The sequence below is a fragment of the Mustela lutreola genome, chromosome 7 (assembly GCF_030435805.1).
Source record: "Mustela lutreola isolate mMusLut2 chromosome 7, mMusLut2.pri, whole genome shotgun sequence".
Lineage (NCBI taxonomy): Eukaryota > Metazoa > Chordata > Mammalia > Carnivora > Mustelidae > Mustela > Mustela lutreola.
The window spans coordinates 150,925,971-150,947,567 of record NC_081296.1 but is presented as its reverse complement, the minus strand read 5'-3'; the positions used below and the strand labels follow the sequence as shown (position 1 = coordinate 150,947,567).

The window sequence follows — 21,597 nt, the reverse complement described above, 5'->3', positions numbered from 1 at the left end:
ATTACAAAAATAGTACTGACTTTGCAGACTCCCTAAAAGGTTCTCCAGAGAGACCTCCAAGGGTCCCCACACCTACTTCAAGAACTGCTATACTTATTCATAGTAACACTTAAAAACAACGACCCCTGCTCTACTTGGTCTAAACTCTCCATCTGCCTAAGTTATCTATTACTTCCTATGAGCCCACACGCTGAACCATGCTGCTAACACGGCACGCCGTGAACTTGACTCTGGAAAGTAAGGACCCACCATCCCAGCACACCCCAACTGGGGAGAAAAAAGAAATCAGAATTGGAGGAGGGGCGGTCAGTCAGCATGCATGTTTGAAAAAAGCAAAGATAGAATTCTGATTTCATATGTGGAAAACTATAGTTAAGTCTTGGTGGAAACTATAGTAAAAAAAAAAAAAAAAAAAGTGAAAGGCAAAGTCAGAGGCTGGAATATATAAACAAAGACCTTGTTCACATCTCCGCTGGGGACTGGCATCCTGTTAAGAGTTCCAACATGCTACTAGATACATAAGAAGCATCTGATAAATGCTTCCTGAGCTGATGTGAGGCCCTGAACATTCATACTCAGTAACCACACGTGTTTGAGATGGAGACAGAAGAGTGAAGAAATAGGGTTTCTGGTGTTGTAGCAGATATCAATGTAATTTTAAAAAATACATTATTTCAAGGATGCCTGGTTGGCTCAGGTGGTTAAGCATCTGCTTTCTGCTCAGATCATGATCTCAGGGTCCTGGGATCAAGCCTGCATCACATCCAGGCTCCCTGAATCGGCAAAAGTCTGCTTCTCTCTCTCCTGGCCACCCCCTTCCATGCTCATGCTCTCTCTTGCTTGCTCTCTCAAATAAATAAAATCTTTTTTAAAAAATTACATTATTTCAAGGTTTAATGGATTAATTTTCTTCAAACTTTACTTTCCTAAGTAATTTTATGTGGGATCCATGGATCTCCTAATTTCCAAAGAAACCACTTAGATATACCTTCTCCTTTCTGGCAACCTTCTGTTTTCTTCCTCCTTCTGATTGTCAGATCTATCAAATATGCTGTCTTTCTGGTTCTTCTTCCCTCTGAACCTCTGAGACCTGGTTTCTATTCTCATGACCACATTCCTGATCATTAGCTGTTTCTGGCTCTATTCAGTATCCGCCTTCCACAGTAAAGATTCTATTCTTCATCATTGCCTTTTTCAAATACTGCTATTCAAGCAGTATTTAAAGCAAAAACAGGAGCTCAAAATATGTTTCATTCAGCTAAATCAAACTGTCAAAGAGAGTCATTTTATTAAGTCATTTATTAAAATAAGTGTCCCGTAAGTGAAACACTGTTACTTAGAATGATGTGAGTTTGTGTGGCCATGAAGCCTGAGGGGGAAGCCCGTAATGCCCTCTTCCTCCAGTTCCCTGCTGGGGTGACTCAACTACCAAATAACCTTGGCCCAGAACTGGAGCCTGGGGGAGACCTCAGACCTCAAGTCAATAAAAGAGGAAGCAACTGTGGGGGCAACAACAATGCCTGAGAAAGACAGGGACTGGAGAGACCACACACGTGCTCCCAAGGTTGTGGAGTTTTTGGAGGTTTTTTTTTTTTGTGGGGGGGGGGGGGGGTGGCATGTGCATAGCAAAAGCCAGGGGAGCTCACTGGCGAGGAAAGAGGAGTGTCCCTGCCACTTGTTGCATAAAGTTCTGGGAAATTCCATTTATTCACCCTGATGCCAGAAACAAAGTGGAAAATTACAAAATAGGAATAAAGAGACCTCATGCAAGAGAAGGGCTTCCCCCAATATACGTCACCCTAGAGGGCCCAATAAACGTGTAACAAACGCCCACCAGAGAAATAAATACCCTTATCTTCCACTTCCTGTCAATTTTCTACTGGTCAAAGGTCCCAATATCCTGCTTCCAACATGCATTAAAACATCCATAAACACTAAAATAGCAGTCAAAAAAAGATCCCATGTTCTTTAAGAGGATGCAGAAGCCCGGAAGGATGCACTATTAGTCAGCTCAGGCTGCGATAACAATAATACCATAGATCCAGTGGCTTAAACAACAGAAATTTATTTTCTCACAGACTGGGAGTCTGGAAGTCCAAGATCAGAGTCTGACCAGCACGGTTAGTTTCTGGTGAGGCTTTTCCTCTTGGCTTGCAGATGGCCCCCCTCTAACAGTGTCCTTACATGGTGGAGAGGGCAGCTTTCTGATGTCTCTTCTTGTAAAGCCACTAATCTTACTGGATCAGGACTCTACTTTTATGATCTAATTTAACCTACTTCCACAAAAGCCCTATCTCCAAACACTGGGGATTAGGGATTTAATATATGATTCTGAGAGACACAATTCAGTCCACAGCATAAAGACCAAGCTGAACTACTACGACACATGGCTACAACATAAAACTTCAAATTAAAGCACAGTGCCCAACACATGAACGACACACAACATGGAATAGCATCACAAGCATAAAGTGCGGTAAGAGACACGGAATAACACGTACTGCATGATTCCATTAGCATGTTAAGGAAAACAAAAAATGAACTACGGTGCTAGAAGTCAAGACAGTGGTTACCCTGGGGAGGAAAGATAGGAAAGTGATTAGAAGAAGACAGAAGGGAAGCTTCTGGGGTTCAAGTCACAGTATAGTTCTGCCCTGGGTTGTAGTTACGCAAATGTATACTTTGTATTAATTCATCAAGGTGTACACACTTATGATTTGGATACTTTTTCTGGATGTGTGTTATATTTCAATAAAGAGTTTATTTTTAAAAAATCAATCATGACACTAAATAATCATGAAAAGACAGTAAATAATGCCTAAAACTGGAAAACTAAGTAAGAGCATGCTGTGTGTTAACTATACTTCAATAAAAAAGTTTTTTAAAGAAAAAAAGTGTGATAAAGATACAAGTAAAACATAAATAATCAGTTAATATTGTACACCTGAAACTAATATAACACTGTTTTAACCAACTGGAATTAAATAAAAACTTAAAAAAAAAAAAAAAAAGAACCAGTTTAAAAGACTGAAAGTGACCACCTTGGAAGATTAGGAAATGAGGGTGGGGGATTAAGTGAGACAGTTTTTATTTTTATTTATTTATTTTTAAAAGATTTTATTTATTTATTTGGCAGACAGAGATCACAAGTAGGAAGAGAGGCAGGCAGAGAAAGAGGAGGAAGGAGGCTCCCTGCTGAGCAGAGAGCTGGATGTGGGGCTCGATCCCAGGACCCTGAGATCATAACCTGAGCTGAAGGCAGAGGCTTAACCCACTGAGGAGCCCCTACGAATAAAAACAGAATGACAAAGAGAATGGGAGAGGTGTCATCAGGAGACAAGGGACTTTAAACAATTTTTGGAAGAAAAAATCTGAGGGCACATACAAGCCTAGAGTGTGCCCAAAGAAGGGCACAATCCAGGGAAACCTCACTGAGAAAATCACTTTGTGCTGTGTATGTGGCAACTTTCCTACTGGCCACCAGGAAGCTTAGCCAGGCACCTGACCAGTAGCCTCCACATACCTTGTCCCATACAGAAAGCTCCCAATTTGCTTCTTAGTGCTCCCTACTTGAAAAATTAACGGCGAATCAAAAATCACAGACAAGGAAAGCCTTTGATTTTTTGATACCCTTCTCCATATATGTGTTAGGGGAAAACACCAGATAACTGACGCTTCTCTTTCAAAAACAGAGATAGTTGTTTGTTGCTGAGTATGGTAATTATGTTCTACAAAGTCATTGTGAATACTGCTCCTAGAAGAAACAGAGTTAGGTTCCTATGGGCCCCTGGTCATAACAATTTTCATCAACTGATCAATATATAACCTTGCTTTATGTGTGTTTCTTTTTTTTTTTTTTTTAAATTTTATTTATTTATTTGACAGAGATCACAAGTAGGCGGAGAGGCAGGCAGAGAGAGAGGAGAAAGCAGGCTCCCCACTGAGAAGGGAGCCCGATGCGGGGCTCGATCCCAGGACCCTGGGATCATGACCTGAGCCGAAGGCAGAGGCTTTAACCCATTGAGCCACCCAGGCGCCCCTGTGTGTTTCTTTTTAAGAACATCTTATTTACCACACATCATTGCTTCATTAACACTGAACTGTCAGCCAGCCACAGAACCTAACTCCTGTCTGAATGAAGCTTATCTAAAAATGTGTTTTCTCTATCAGGCACATCTCAGTCTTGCACTTAGAAACAGTAGCTAGTACTTCAGCCCTACACTTAACGGCCATTTGAAACAGCAAAACTGACAACAGAAAGCACAAAAAGGCAAAAACCGTGGAGTAAAAAGACCGCAAAAAGAGCATCTGTTCGCGGTACGGAAGCTGAAACAAGGCAGAGCATCATCCCTTGGCTGGATCTCAGCCGAGGATGCATACCTTGGACAATTCAAACTTTCTGATGCTTTATGTATCTTCACAAATACTGCAAAAGCACTGCCAAGTATTGATTATGGAAATACGAACAAATTGTAGTAAGCAGGTGAATCTTGAAAATATGGAATTTGCAAGTAAGATCAACTTTATCTATTCTAGAGATGGGTGATAGTGATAGTTGCAAAACAACGCAATTTTTTTTTTTAAAGATTTTATTTATTTGACAGAGAGAGACACAGTGAGAGAGGTAACATAAGCAAGGGGAGAGGGAGAAGCAAGCCTCCTGCTGAGCAGGGAGCCCGATGCGGGGCTCGATCCCAAGACCCTGGGATCACAACCTGAGCCGAAAGCAGATCGACTGAGCCACCCAGGGACCCCCATCAATGCAAACGTTCTAAATGCCACTGAACTGTACACTCAAAAATGGTTAAAATGACTTCATACTACATATATTTAACCACAATAAAAAAAGCATAACAGTTGTGTAATTAAGTGATTTTTAATTTGTAGAAACTAGGTTCAGGTGAGGTTTTCTCTTTTTCTGCACAACTAAATACTCCACCCCCAGATTGTACTAAAAGCAAGATGAACATCTTTATGCTTTTCAATTATATCTATTACTGGAACAGGAGGCTCTCTTTCACCCTTCCGCTCACTCATTTCCAAATCTACTACTATTAATTTCCAAATGGAGCAAACTGTTCTGGATACCAACACTTTTTGGCAATCACTGTAACTGTTCTGAATAAACATTCCATTAATCATTGCCCCCTCTGCCACCAAATTACTACTTGCTGAGTTATAGTAGAGTATCAAAGAACAATATTTGCAATTATCTGAAAAAGGGAATTAAGACCTCCTCTCTTTTCTGGTTATATTATCTGTATGAGGCTGGATTTTCCTCATAAACTTCAACCAAAACAATATACTGACAAAACTTAAGTGTAGAAGACTATATGAAAACCCAGCTACCTTCTATTAAGACAGACACTAAAGAGATTTGCAAAAAATTAAAACAATGTCACTCTTTTGAATAATTTGTTTTGTCCAATAGGGGTTTCTTTCTCATAAAAATGTCATTTAAATATAGTAGGTCTGTTATTTCTTTAAACGAATATAGGTTTAAAATTTTTTAGTGTTAATTTCTAGCATGGCAAATCTCAGTCTGTACAACCCATGTAAACAAAGGCTTTGGGGAGTCCTCAATTTAAAAAAAAAAAGATTTTATTTATTTATTTATCAGACAGAGAGAAAAAGAGAGAGAGAGAGAGAACGCGCGCGCGTGCACGCACACCAAGCAGGGGGAGTGGCAGGCAGAGGGAGAAGGAGCCTGATTCGGGTATTCATTCCCCAGGCCCTGGGATCATGACCTGAGCCAAAGGCAGACAGTTAACTGACTGAGCCAACCAAGAATCCCAGGAGTCCTCAATTTTAAAAGTTCAAGGCGTTCTGAGACACAGAATTTGGGAACTGTTATTCTAATCAATGCAACCCCGCACGACCACTAAACCTGGTACAATGACCATACAGTGGCATGCAGAACTGCTCGGCATGAAATTCTGAGGGAGAGAAACCAGAGTACAAGACTATGATCAAGGCCTTTACTACCCACTACCCACCCAGGGAGCTAACAGAAGAAACAGCATTCATGATCCCACAACTGAATACTACACAGACAAATAATCAGAGAATAAGAAAGAGCTGGGAGAGGGGCACCTGGGTGGCAGCTCAGTTGGTTGGGCATCTGCCTTCAGCTCAGGTCATGGTCTCAGGGTCTTGGGATCAAGTTCTCCCTCTGCCTGCTGCTTCCCCTGCTTGTGCACTCTCCCTCTCTCTGACAAATGAATAAATAAAATCTTTTTAAAAAAAGAAAGAGCTGGGAAGAAGGGGGAGGACATACAAATTTAACAGAAAGATGAAATTAAAGACATCACCCAGAAAATAAAATAGAAACACACATGGAGATCAGATTTTTTAAAAAAATGTCAAGGCTCTTTTCCAAGAGTTCCAGTCTCTGATAAGTAAGAATTATAGAATAAAGATTTTTAGGGCACCTGGGTGGCTTAGTCGGTTAAGCATCTGCCTTTGGCTCAGGTCATGATCTCAGGGTCCTGGGATCAGGCCCCACATCGGGCTCCCTGCTCAGGCGGGAGCCTGCTTCTCCCTCTCCTGCTCCCCCTGTTTGAGCTGTCTCTCTGTCAAATAAATAAATTTAAAAATCTTAAAGAAAAAAAAAAGATTTTAAAATAACAGAATGACACAATTCTATAGAACTGAAAGATTAAGAATTTCTAAACCGCAAGGGTCCAATGAGCAATCAAGAAGAATGGATGTAATGGGTTAAAGCCTCTGCCTTCGGCTCAGGTCATGATCCCAGTGTCCTGGGAACGAGCCCCACATTGGGCGGTCTGCTCCACAGAGAGCCTGCTTCCTCCTCTCTCTCTCTCTGCCTGCCTCTCTGCCTACTTGTGATCTCTGTCAAATAAATAAATAAAATCTTTAAAAAAAATAAAAAAAAGAAGAAGAAGAAGAATGGATGCAGACCAACTCCTGCTACTTCACTGTGAAATTTCTGAACAGCAAGGATGAATGTGAATAGTCTAAAAAGCTTCTAGAGAAGAAAAAATACTCACACAATTGAGTCAATTATATTGTATACTCCAATCTCTAGAACTACCAATACCGGAAAATTCTTCTGACCTTAATTTTGAGCTTCCCACTTTCTATCACCTCCTCCACCTTTCCTCCATCTGTTTCTAGAACGCCAATAACTGTCTGAAATCATCAGGGTCCATAATCCACTGATCCCACAACCTTCTTATGATTTGTCTTCTCCCCCAAGTTATTTCCTATTCAAATCTATAGTCCTTCATTGTAATCACTCCCTGAGGTATTCCAAATCAATGTCCTTGCTCTGTTCCCATCCTCTACACTCAGTGTGACAAAAAACCCAACTATCTATAAATGCGACACCTGTGTCTGGGTAATTCCCAGCCCTGCAGCCCTGCTGCATATTCCCACTTTGTATCCGGGATCATCCCCAGCGAAGCCTTAAGGCCACCTGGCAATTCTACTGCATTCTTCCAGTCTGCTAACTCTTCTGCTGGCCCAGTTATTACTGTAACTTCTCACATCTCTATTATCTAGCTCCTCAATAATCACAGTGTCAGCTGAATGATCTTTCCATTTTACTTTAAAAAAAAAAATAGCTGCCACAGGAAGAAAACCTCCCCAAGCTCCCACATCACCACACAGAGCCCTGAGCTACACCTATGCCAGGGTCCTTTACATTTCTCCGGTTTCTATGTAAGAACTGTCCACATGATCAAGGCCAGCACGTCCACCATGCCCTTTCACCCTCTTAAGTGTCTCTCCCACAGCACCACTTTCCCCCTTTCTGTCAGATTATTCCCATTAACAGATAAACATGTTGGTATTTTGCCCATCCTTTCAAAAACAGCTTGGTTTGACATTTCTCTGTGTTTACTCTTCAGTATCCTGATTATGGTGGTCGTAACATGAATCTATACATGTGTTACAATTCAGAGAACTGTATGTCAAAGGAAAAAATGATGTGTAACTTTAAAAATAACAAAAACTTGATTAATTTTGATGTCTAAAATGAGGGTGAGTATAAAGGGTGCTCTGATATAAGATGTTTTACACATGTTACAGCCTTCCCATATTGTTCATAACAACAAAGGCAAAAATGCCATTCACAGCAGCAACAAAAATTTTAAAATACCTTGGAATGAACTTAAGAATTATGTAAACCATTTACCTAATCTGCAGAATTTATTTGTAACCCCCTTAAAGAAAAAATGATCCAGAGCCTAGAGGAAGAAAATTACAAACCCCCCAAACAAAATTGAGACATATTTCACATCCTATATAGAAGGACTTGATATCATTAAAATAACAAATTTCCCCCATATCAGTTTATAAATTCAGTTAATTCCGATCGAAATTAATCTTACCGAATTTCAGTAAGACTATTTTTGGGACATAGTATCTTGACTCTAAGATACACACTAAATGGCAAGAACAGGTATGAAGTTTTTAAAAAATAAGAATAATCTGCAGAGCATTTAACCTACTCTAAAACATACAAATGTAAAATTCAAAGCTGCAGTAATAAAATTACCACCGTATGGGTACAAGACTAAACAAACAGATCAGAGAAACAAAAAGACATATATGGGAATCTGGTATGTGAAAAAGCAGGTATCTTCACTTGGGGAAAAAGACGGATGATCCCAGGACAAGTGGTAATCCACATGGGAAAAAAAAAGTTTGATCCCTACACTTCATACTAATCCCCCCAAATATATACCAAATGAATGAAACATTCAAACATGAGCCATAGGAGTGTTTGAAGAAGATAACCATGTTTTAGATCTTGGGACAAAGTAAACCTTTCTCACCAAGTCATGAAACCCAGACAGATCAGACTGATACATGAAACACATAATGGGTTTAAATCACTAAGATTTATTTACTTTTTAAAGACTTTTATTTACTTATTTGAGAGAGAGGGAGAAGAGGGAGGGAGAATCTGAAGGAGACTTCCAGCTGAGCACAGAGCCCGAGAGGGAGCTCAATCCCACAACCATGAGATCATGACCTGAGCTGAAACCAAGAGTACACTTAACTGACTGAGCCAACCAGGCATCCGAATCATTAAGATTTGAAAGAGGAAAGAAAAATGGATACAGGATACAAACGGGAAACTTATTTTAAGAAGCAAATATGAATGATGAAAATATCATCAATCTAGTTATCAAAAGGAAGCAAGTTTTAAAAAGATACCATTTTTTGTCCATTAGATAAGAATTATCTACATAGTATTAGTAAGGGTATAGAAGAATGGATACTTTCATTCAGTATGGCAGGATAATAAAGTACTCTGATATTTTCTCAAAAGCAATTTAGCAGTACCCATTACAATGTCAAATAATCATCCTTTTTGACCTAAGACACCCACTTCTTGGAGTTTATCCTACAGAAACACTCTTAATAAGAGTAGACAGTTATGTTAAGGAGTGTTCACTGCAGATGTTTACAGCAGGAAAAAATCAGAAACCACTCAATGCCCACTGACAGGGGATAAACCATGGCACCAGTACACACTGGAAAAAAGAATGTGTCATATCTATGAGCACTAAGATTCAGATATGGTCAAGTATGTTGCTAAGAAAATGACTATTCTATCCATGAGTCCCTTTGTTAAAATAAACAAAAAGTTGATGTCTGTATAAAAAACTGTGGGAATATACACCAAACTGCTGAAAATGCTGATTTCTTTTTGAGGAGAGAAATCTCAAGGAACTTGTACTTCCTACATAATAAATTTCTATAAAATAGAAATACAATGTTTACATTTTCCATGATTCTGCTTAATATCTACAATAGGGCAAAAACAAAAAAGTAGAGTAAAATGGCTTAATTAAAAATTTAGGGTAAAAAAGAACAGAAAAATTTTAAATTAAGCCACTCTGCTAGTCAGATTCCAGATTTCTGGAGAGAGAACCTACTAGATACAAACACAGTGGGCCAAACTGCAGCTAAGGAGAAGGGTAGAGGGTCTGTCTGTTCCATTCCTCTTCCAACCTACCAACTGCCCATGTAAGGAAACTGGCCAAGTAACCAACCACCTAGAATTGGTGGGGCCTAAACTCAAGAGGTTTTTTCCTTATTTAGGAAAGTTCTGATCAAGGACAGCAAGGAAAGCCCCACCTGCTCATGCTTCTCCTGACTCTAAAGCAACCCAGGTACCTCAACAAGTAGTAACCAGGGATTTGTCATTAAAGGTGATCTGAAGGGCGCCTGGGTGGCTCAGTGGGTTAAGCCACTGCCTTCGGCTCAGGTCATGATCTCAGGGTACTGGGATCGAGTCCCACATCGGGCTCTCTGCTCAGCAGGGAGGCTACTTCCTCCTCTCTCTCTCTCTGCCTGCCTCTCTGCCTACTTGTGATCTCTCTCTGTCCAAATAAATAAATAAAATCTTTAAAAAAAATAATAAATAAAGGTGATCTGAAGCATGAAGTGGCTAACTGTTAAAGTCTGTAACTCCAGTTAGTGCAGACCTATGGTTCCCAACCTTCTTCAGCTCCCAGCACACACAGAAAATGAGAATATCCATGAGGCACACTGCAGCAAACAGGCTGCTTACTGATGGAATAGCTGGCCCAGGGTCCTGCTCCAGCAGCCCCAGGCATGGTGGGCTGCAAGCATCACTACCACGACACATCTGTAAAACTGTCTTGGCACACCTATCAGGAGGCTCTGGTACAGGGAAAACATGTCTTCAAAAAGCTTCTTTCTGGGAGCCTGGGTGGCTCAGTAGGTTAAGCCGCTGCCTTCGGCTCAGGTCATGATCTCAGGGTCCTGGGATTGAGTCCCGCATCGGGCTCTCTGCTCAGCAGGGAGCCTGCTTCCCTCTCTCTCTCTCTGCCTGCCTCTCAGTCTACTTGTGATTTCTTTGTCAAATAAATAAATAAAATCTTTTAAAAAAAAAAAGCTTTTTTCTGGAGTACCTGGGTGACTCCATTAAGTGTCTACCTTTGGCTCAGGTCATGATACCAGGCTCCTGGGATGGAGTTCCTGGGTTCCTTGCTCAGCAGAAGTCAGCTTCTCCCTCTGCCTGCTCTACCTGCCACTTCCCGCTGCCTGAGCTCGTTCTCTCTCTCTCTCTGATAAATAAATAAATAAATAAAATATTTTTAAAAAATTAGGTTCCTTGGGATGCCTGGGTGGCTCAGTGAGTTAAGCCTCTGCCTTTAGCCCAGGTCATGATCTCAGGGTCCTGGGATCGAGCCCTGCATCAGGCTCTCTGCTCAGTGGGGAGCCTGCTTCCCTCTCTCTCTCTCTGCCTGCCTCTCTGCCTACTTGTGATCTCTCTCTCTGTCAAATAAATAAATAAAATCTTTAAATCAAAAAAAAAAAAATTTAGGTTCCTTCAAAAGTACCATTATGGGCACCTGGGTGGCTCAGTGGGTTGGGCCTCTGCCTTTGGCTCAGGTCATGATCTCGGGGTCCTGGGATCGAGTCCCACATCGGGCTCTCTGCTCAGCAGGGAACCTGCTTCCCCCCAACCCCCTCTGCCTGCCTCTCTGCCTACTTGTGATCTCTATCAAATAAATAAATAAAATCTTAAAAAAAAAAAAGTACCATTACAATCATTCAACATGCATTTATTAAGCACCTACTATGTGCCAAACACTGTGTTAAGTATGGGTATCTGCCCTAAAGCCTGGAGAGAAAGATTGGGAAATAAGCAGTTCCAACGTAATATAAAGCATGCTATATTAGGGGAAGTATCAGGATTTTTAACCTGAGTCCCATGCCTGGGAAAAGAGAGTCTGTCAACAACTCCTTCCTAGAAGTGATCCCACACAAAAGGGTGAAGTGTATTTCAAGCAGAGGGAAGAGCAGGCATAAAGATCTAAATGAAAGAAGTCAAAGAAGCAAAACAGGTTCTGTATTATACATGTAGAACAGGAGGGAGTCAATTTAGTAGTTTTAACCAATGTACTTTTGATAAACACAGAATGGAGCTGAACCGAAAGCCAACCACAAAAGTCGGGAAAGCATATGCCTTCCTACACAACAACCAATCAAACATAAGCTTTGAGAAAAGTTTATCTGGGAAAATGAGAAACTTCTTTATGATAAAATCTCTAAGAACAGACAACACTATTGATTTGCAAGTACTATGAGCTTATACATGAAGTTCAGAGGAATTTTTACTCTGGTGGCAGAGGTTTACACTGAAAAAGAACAAGACACTACCCATTTTTTAAGGCAAAAGCTCAAATACTTGATGTAATACTTACTTCATTTAAATAAATGAGAAAGCAAAAGAACTCCCAGATAACTAGTATGTAAGTTTCTTGTTCTTAAAAACAATATTTAATTAGCTTAGAAATTAACTCAAATATATACATTATCTTCCTCTCTCTCTCATATGAAACTAAATAGAGTTGGTGTCATAAGAGAAATTAGGCTTAATATTTACCTCTCTGCCTGTAAGGATGTGTCTTGCCAATTTCACTTTTGCAAAATTCCCCTTGCCGATTGTTTTCAACAGTCTGTAGTTTCCGATGTGAGGTTGTTCATCAGCACAGGAAGCTATAGAGTTTCTACACCGAGCTCCAGAGCGCCCAGTGCGAGAAGAAACTTCTGGCCGCCCATCTCCATGTGACGTGTGCTACAATATAACATACACAAAAATAAGGAAATGAAAGAACACATAGTACTTGCCAAATTTTAAAAGCCCCTAGTTGAAGAAATAAAACATTACTGCTTTATTTTTAATCTGAATGCATCTAGCACTTTAAAGGAATTTGCCCAACATGATCTAAATCTATGAGGAAAACAAGCAAATGCTGAGAAGAAAATTATCAAGGGTTAAAGTGGGTATTCAGAAGGAAATGAGATATTTTCTGTATGTGCCTGCAACATAAAATAGGAGTAACAAGACTGCATTACATCAGAAAGAATGTAACCTGTCCATCAGCTATTAAGTGCACTTGTACACATGATCCCTCACCAGAGGAGGAGATTTTTGTGATTTATTCAGGGCCATGTCACTATTTAGTGAAAGATCCAAAGAGAATCTGTATTCCCAATTTCTTTCTACACTATGCTGCTAACAGTAATTCAAAATAATGTGTTTCAAGCAGCAGCCAGATTAGACAGCACAGGCAATTAAATTCTCTGACAGAGGCTGTAGCAACTTTTTTTCTGGACAGGTCCCCTGAGGCAAGGGAAACAAATGCAAAAATAAATAACTGGCACTACATTAAAATATAAAACTTCTTCACAGCAAAGGAAACAATCAATAGAACTAAAAGGCAACCTAGAGAGGGGTGCCTGGGTGGCTCAGTGGGTTAAGCCTCTGCCTTCGGCTCAGGTCATGATCCCAGGGTCCTCGGATCGAGCCCCACATCAGGCTCTCTGCTCAGTGGGGAGCCTGCAACGTCCTCTCTCTCGGCCTGCCTCTCTGCCTACTTGTGATCTCTCTCTCTGTCAAATAAATAAATAAAATCTTAAAAAATAAAATAAAATAAGGCAACCTACAGAATGGGAAAAGATATCTGCAAATGATGTATTTGTTAAAGAGTTAGTATTCAAAATATATAAAGAACTTATCAAATTCAACACCCCAAACCCAAATAACCCAGTTTTTTAAAAATGCGAAGATATGAACAGATATTTCTCAAAATATATACAGATGGCCAATAGACATATAAAAAGCAGCTCATTATGACTCATCATCAGTGAAATTCAAATTAAAACTACAATGTGATATCACCTCACACCTGTCAGAAGGCTAAAATCAACAACACAAGAAACAACAGGTGTTGGTAAGGACATGGAGAAAGGCGAACCCTCGTGCACTGCTGGTGGGAATGCACACTGGTGCAGCCACTCTGGAAAACAGTGCAGACGTTCCTCAAAAAGTTAAAAATAGAGCTACCCTATGACCCAGCAATCACACTACTCGGTATTTACACTCAAAAAACAAAAACACTACCTCAAAGGGGTACATGCATCCCTATTATATAGCAGCATTATTTACAACAGCCAAGATGTGGAAACAGCCCGATGTCCACAGACTGATGAATGGATAAAGAAGATACAGGGGTACCTGGGCAGCTCAGTCCATCGAGCTCAGAGTCCTGGGATTGAGCCCCATGTCAGGCTCCCTGCTCACGGGGATTCACTTCTCCCTCTTCCTCTGCCCCACCCCCCAATGCTCTCAAATAAAACTTAAAAAAAAAAAAAAAAAGGAGATACACGCACACACATACACATACAATGAAATACTATTCACCCATAAAAAAGAATGAATTTCCTATTTGCAACAATATGGATGGATCCAGAGGGCATAAATGCAAAGCAAAGTCAGTCAGTCAGAGAAAGACAGACACCATATGATTTCACTCATATGTGGAATTTAAGGAACAAAACAGATGTGTAAAGGGTGGGGGGAAGAGAGAGAGAGTGAGTCAAACCAAAGAACAGACTCTTAACTATAGAGAACTGATGGTTATTGGGGGGGAGGTGGGTGAGGGAATGGGGGAAAGAGGTGATGGGGATTAGGGAGCACGCTTGGTTCAACGAGCACCAGGTCATGTATGGAGTTGTTGAGTCACTGTATCATACACCTTTAACTAATATAACACCATACATTAACTGGAATTAAAATAAAAACTTTAGGGGTGCCTGGGTGGCTCAGTGGGTTAGAGCCTCTGTCTTCAGCTTGGGTCACAATCCCAGGGTCCTGGGATTGAGCCCTGCGTCGGGTTCTGTGCTTGGCGGGGAGCCTGTCTCCCCGCCCCTGCGCCCTGCCCCGTCTGCCTCTCTGCCTACTGGTGATCTCTGTCAAATAAATAAATAAAATTTTGGGGGCGCCTGGGTGGCTCAGAGGGTTAAAGCCTCTGCCTTTGGCTCAGGTCATGATCCCAGGTGCCCTGGGATCAAGCACTGCATCGGGCTCTCTCCTTGGTGGGAAGCCTGCTTCCTCCTCTCTCTCTCCACCTGCCTCTCTGCCTAGTTGTGATCTCTCTCTGTTGAATAAATAAATAAAATCTTAAAATAAACAAATAAATAAAATTTTTAAAAACAAAAATAAAAACTTAAAAAAAAAAAACCAGCAAGACTACGTGGTCCTTGATCAATGTTAAATGAATACTCAACATGCTCCATAAAAGTAGAACAAAGCATACATACCTCTAACCATATTAAATAGAAAAGTACTAGAATTACAAACACCCACTGTGTACAATCCTGCATGCATAAACATCCAGCTGCTTCGTGCTTCCTTTTGCCCCACATGAAGGATGCTGTGGCCCACTGCCTGCCTCTAGGGCACTGCTTTCTCTCCCAGCACTCATACGTACACAGGAAATCTTCATTCTTTTCTCTTTTCTTTTTATGCAGGAAAATGTCCCTTCTTTCTCCTGGTTCTCGCACTACTAGATCAAAACAAGCCTGAATCTAGCTGACAAACCTAAGAAACTACGTTGTAACACACATATCAAGGAAAAAGGAAAAACAAGTGTTCTAAAGTAAAAGCTTAAGCATTTGTGCAACTAGCTTCTGAAGTCTTCAAAGATGTTTTTCAGAATTTCCCTGTTAAACTCCATCTACTTCCTCATATCCTCTAATTAAGTATTTCTCCCTCATGTACCAGGTTTTAGGACAGGTTCGCTTCTGTTTCATTTCATTATCATATAATACTGCATGCACACAATTTTTTTGTTTTTATTGTAAATGTATTATTTAAAGTAAAATAGGCTTTTATAAACCAGCTACAAATGTAAGTCATTTGTAATACTGTTCCTATAACAAAAAGGATTCTAATTTCCAAATAAGAACTTTGGAGAAATAGCCTATTTATAAATGAGGATCTGTTTATCAAAGAAATAAAACTAAAATAGCAACTAAGTTATAAGAGGAGAGCTTCACATAAAACAGGTACACTCGTAAACAAAACGTGCTGCTGGGGCGCCTGGGTGGCTCAGTGGGTTAAAGCCTCTGCCTTCGGCTCAGGTCATGATCCCAGGGTCCTGGGATGGAGCCCCGCATCGGGCTCTCTGCTCAGCAGGGAGCCTGCTTCCCCTTCTCTCTCTGCCTATTTGTGATCTCTGTCAAATAAATAAATAAAATCTTTTTTTTTTTAAAGTGCTGCTGTAATGCAATTTTGTATATCAAATGGAATATGGTTTATCTATCTATTTATTTATTTATTTAAAAATATTTTATTTATTTATTTGACAGAGAGACACAGCGAGAGAGGGAACACAAGCAGGGGGAGAGGGAGAAGCACGAGAGGGAGAATCAGGCTCCCCACTAAGCAGGGAGCCCAACTCAAGGTTCAGTCCCAGGAAACACAACCTGAACCGAAGGCAGCTGCTGAACTGACTGAGTCACCCAGGCACCCCAGATTTTATGCATGTATGTGCCAGGCTTTGTTTTGGGTACTGGAAACACAGCAGTGCATAAAACAAAAAACCTGTTCCCATGAGCTATGTGTCAAGTGGTTTTATTATTTACACAATGAAAATACAGTCATTAAAATTATACTACTATCTGGGTGCCTGGATGGCTCAGTTGGTTGAGCATCTGCCTTTGGCTCATGTCATGATCCCACAGGATCAAGTCCCACATCAGTTTCCCTGCTCCAAGGGGAACCTCTTCTCCCTCTACCTCTGCCTCTCTGTCCCTCATGAATAAATAAATTAAAAAAAAATTATACTACTGGGGCGCCTGGGTGGCTCAGTGGTTAAGCCGCTGCCTTCGGCTCGGGTCATGGTCTCGGAGTCCTGGGATGGAGCCCTGCATCCGGCTCTCTGCTCAGCAGGGAGCCTGCTTCCTCCTCTCTCTCTGCCTGCCTCTCTGCCTGCTTGTGATCTCTCTCTGTCAAAGAAATAAATAAAATCTTTTAAAAAAATTCTATTAAAAAATTATACTACTATCCAAAATTTGGGTTAAAAAGCTTTTGTAATGAAAAAATTATTTTCTTTTTTTTTAAAGATTTTATTTATTTATCTGACAGAACTCACAAGTAGGCAGAGAGGCAGGCAGAGAGAGAGAGGAGGAAGCAGGCTCCCTGCTGAGCAGAGAGCCCAACGCGGGACTCGATCCCAGGACCCCAGGATCATGACCTGAGCCGAAGGCAGAGGCTTTAACCCACTGAGCCACCCAGGCGCCCCTAAAAATTATTTTCTAATTTAAATGTTTTATAAATCCAGCTTTTCATACATTACTTTCTAGAATGAGGCACAGTTAAATGGACAAAATATTAACACGTGCAAATCAACTGTCTTCTATTGCATGTAAAATACAAGTATTAAAAGAATCTTAAAATGCACAGGTGTCCAAAGTTTATACCTTTGCTTACTCTTACTTTCCAACCTACTTATGATAAAAGAGTACCTCTTTAGCATCCACTAGATGTAACCTTCAGGAGGACAAGGATTTTTGTCTGTTTTGTTCATTATCAAATACTTCCAGAACTTGGGAGCAGTATCTGGCACAGAGCAGCTGTGCAATACATTGTTTCTGAATGAATGGGAAAAGAATCCCATGTTCTCTGTGATCTAATCCATTCCTCCTTTCAGGATACAGCATCCACTACTCTGTAGCATGGTCCTGGTCCCTCAGTTTGAATGCCCTTTCTTCTCTTCAAACCTAAGAAAACCCTACTCATTCCTTTATCTTTGGATCGTATCATTTGTTACTGTCTTTGTGAAGCTTTCGGAGACTCTTCCTGCAACCCATCAGATTTTTTTTTCTTTTCCTTTGGGCTCCAGAGATACTTTGTATCTATCTATATTATGCTACTTTTTGTAGACAACTATTATCCACCATATTGACTCTTAAGCTTCCGGGTTTGTGGAGGAGTCCACTGACTTCACAAAGGGACTCACACCAGCTTCCCTCATTTGAGTTGGCAAAGCCATGTGCCTAAGTGTAGCCAATGGGATGTAAGTGAAAGTGACATGGCATTCCCATGCAGAAGCACTTAACTGCTGGTGCTTGACTCCAATCATTTTCTGCTCTCCTGAATCCTGAGCATTGCCCAAAGGCAGAAGGAAGGGCACAGGACCAAACTGGCCTGGGCAGGGAGCTCAATCTTCATGGAGCCAATGAGCCCTCTGGCAAACTGTGTAAACAAAGGTTTTTACTGTGTTAATCCACTAGAATTTGGATTGTGTATGTTATCACAGTATAACTTAACCTAAACTAATATACTCATTTATACTAAACTAATATACTCATGCAAATAAACAATCATAACACAAACCAAAAAAGAAACTTCTATTTCCCCCATTAGCCTATAAACTCAGACAACGGATTGAAATACATGATGCCTGTTAAATTACAAGAGAGTTAAACTTAGTATATTTAGTTTCATGTTTCCTTAACATAAAGCCCTTAAATTAAAAAATCTAATGGTGCCTGGCTGGTTCAGTTGGTAAAGCATGGAACTTTTTTTTTCTTTTAAGATTTTATTTATTCATTCGACAGAGATCACAAGTAGGCAGAGAAGCAGGCAGAGAGAGGAGGAAACAGGCTTCCTGCTGAGCAGAGAGCCCGATGTGAGGCTCGATCCCAGGACCCTGGGATCAGGACCCTAGGATCATGACCCGAGCCGAAGGCAGAGGCTTTAACCTACTGAGCCACCCAGGTGCCCAGAACGGGACTCTTGATCTCGGGGTTGTGAGCTAGAGCGCCATGTTGCGTATACAGAATACAAATCTTCTTCTTCTTTTTTTTTTTTTTTTTTAAAGATTTTGTTTATTCATTTGAGAGAGAGAGCACAAAAAGGGCAACAGCGGAGGTAGAGAGAGAAGGAGGCTCTCTGCTGAGCAGGGAGCCCAACGCAGGGCTTAATCTCAGGACCCTGAAATCATGACCTGAGCCGAAGGCAGACACTTCACTGACTGAACCACCCAGGCGCCCCAAAATCTTTTTTTAAAAAAGATTTTATTATTTGAGGGATACCTGGGTGGCTCAGCCAGTAAAGCTACTGCCTTTGGCTCAGGTCATGATCCCAGGGTCCTGGGATCAAGTCCCTCATCGGGTTCCTTGCTTGGCGGGGAGCCTGCTTCTCTCTCCACCTTTGACTGCTACTCTGCCTGCGTGCTCTCTATCTCTCTGACAAATAATTAAATAAATAAAATCTTGAAGGAAAAAAAAAAAGATTTTTATTATTTGAGACAGACAGCAAGAGAGAGTGAGAGAGTAGAAGCACAGGGAAAGGTAGAGGGGCAGCAGGGAGCCTGAAGTAGGGCTCCATCCTGGACTCCGGCATCATGACCTGAGCTGAAGGCAGACACTTAACCAACTGAGTACCCAGGTACCCCTTAAAAATGAAATCTTAACAAAAAAAATTCTCTCTCAGAAACAAAAAAATTCTCTCAAAACAGAAGCAATGTATTCATCAGGGATATTGGCCTATGGTCTTCTAGTAGGGTCCTTTTCCAGTTAAAACTGATTTCTTAAGCAGGCTTCTCAAATTTCAAGTTGGTGCTTTCAGGTAGGTAGAAAGGCAAACCTGGAATCATATTTATTGCATTAAAAAAATTAAAGATAATTTCTGGGGGTATATGTGTGTCTAAGGTATATTCTCATTTGTGTCTTCCAGCTACATAATTATTTAAATTTGATGGCTCTTATACATGGACACATTTTTAAGTCAGAGGTATAACATAAAATGGAATGCATTCCCCATTCATTTCTTATTGCTTCTTACATTAGTTTGATATGGCCCTGTAACAGTTAGTAGTGCTTCTACTTGGCCTTCATTTTATTCTTCCCATGCTTCTATCAGTGACCCTAAAGGAAAAAAGTTTCTAATCTTTTTTTTTAGACTTTTTAAAAAATTTTTATTTATTTGACAGAGAAAGATGACAAGCAGGCAGAGAGACAGGCAGAGAGAGAGGAGGAAGCAGGCTCCCTGCTGAGCAGAGAGCCCGATGCGGGGGGCTCGATCCCAGGACCCTGGGATCATGACCTGAGCCGAAGGCAGCGGCTTAACCCACTGAGCCACCCAGGCGCCCCAAAAGCTTCTAATCTTATAGCACTCAGTATGGATACTAATCATTTTAACAAATAATTCTAAATTCTTGTACTATTAGCCACTTAGTTCATGCACAGGCTTTTTTTTTTTCCTTCTCCCTAAGGAGCCAGCCAGTAAACAACGTGAGGACCAAAAAAAAAAAAAAAAAAAAAAAAAGTTATAGAATTCTTCATTATTCATATTATAACATTGTGTGGCAGCACTAAGCATGTAATTGGTACTCAAAGCTGTTAAATTTAGTTCTTAAAGATTGAGGGATTCCTGAAACTTCTCTCCCATGGATTTGAGCTTACATCACTTCAGCCACCATGAAAATGAGATTACGGCCACTGCTACTGAAAATAATCAAAAGCAAGCCAAGGACAGGAAATTATTAACAAATTCATAAAGTGTCCATTTTCAAACTAAAAACCCTAATGCAAAACATTTAATTTTCCAGGTGATATATGGAAGCAAAGAATGGAGCAAACAATATAGCTACCTACTCAGTATTAAATTCTCCCTTCTTCATTACCAAGAGAACCTGGATGTGTTTGGCAAGGCTACAAGGCCAATTAAATACTTATCTCCTCAAACTTCTCTGCAGTTAGATGTACTGTATGGCTTGGTTCTGGCCAGTTCTCATTAATGAAGGCCAGGGGGTGGGGGTTCTGGGAAAATCTTTTGTTTCTCATAAAGGGGAACAGATACACTAGTACGGTCCCTTCCTCCTTTATCGAGCCTTCAAAAAACAACCATAACTGAAGATGGAGAAGTTATCCTGCAGCCATAAGGTCTCAAACATGAAAGAAAAAAGTTTTTTTTTTTTTTAAAACCACCAATTCCAGGGTGCCTGGGTGGCTCAGTGGGTTAAGCCGCTGCCTTCGGCCCAGGTCATGATCTCAGGGAGTCCTGGGATGGAGTCCCGCATCGGGCTCTCTGCTCAGCAGAGCCTGCTTCCTCCTCTCTCTCTCTCTGCCTGCCTCTCTGCCTACTTGTGATTTCTCTCTGTCAAATAAATAAATAAAATCTTTTAAAAAATTAAAAATTAAAAAAAATTTAAAACCACCAATTCCAGGAGCGCCTGGGTGGCTCAGTTGTTAAGTGTCTGCCGGGTCCTGGGATCAAGCCCCACATGGGGCTCCCTGCTCCGAGGGAGGCCTGCTTCTCCCTCTCCCACTCTCCCTACTTGTGTTCCCTCTCTCACTGTCTCTCTCTCTGTCAAATAAAATCTTAAAAAAGAAAAGAAAAGAAAAAAATAAAAACCACCAACTCCAATATTACTGTACTATTGAACCAAAGCTAGAAGCTCCCTAGATGTCTTTTTTGAGAAAAGCAAACCCCTATTTGGTTAAGCCATTATGTTTGGGTTTTTTACTTTCAGCCGAAGTATTACTATCTATCAATGCTAATGTAAGAAGCAATAAGAAAAATGAATGGGGAACGCATTCCATTTTATGTTCTACATATTAGTTTTTCTCTAATAAAAAGTCTGTATGTAAGAGTCATCAAATATAAATCACACAACCAAAAGATACAAATGAGAATATACCTAAGGTACACACCAAATTTTATTTTTAATTTACCATAATAAATATGGTTCCAGGCTTTTCTTTGTGTCTATCTGGGAAACCATCAACCTGAAA

At 40.6% G+C, this 21,597-nt stretch overlaps 1 protein-coding gene across 7 annotated transcripts in view; it reads right to left on the bottom strand.

Moving 5' to 3' along the window:
* Window positions 1-21,597, bottom strand: part of MARK3 (microtubule affinity regulating kinase 3) — a 119,696-nt gene that overhangs the window by 77,053 nt on the left and 21,046 nt on the right. For all 7 annotated transcript variants that reach the window (XM_059183232.1, XM_059183224.1, XM_059183228.1 and 4 more), the window contains exon 2: window positions 12,395-12,586. In XM_059183232.1, the coding sequence (XP_059039215.1) occupies window positions 12,395-12,586 (192 nt within the window). The remainder of the gene's footprint in view (window positions 1-12,394; window positions 12,587-21,597) is intronic.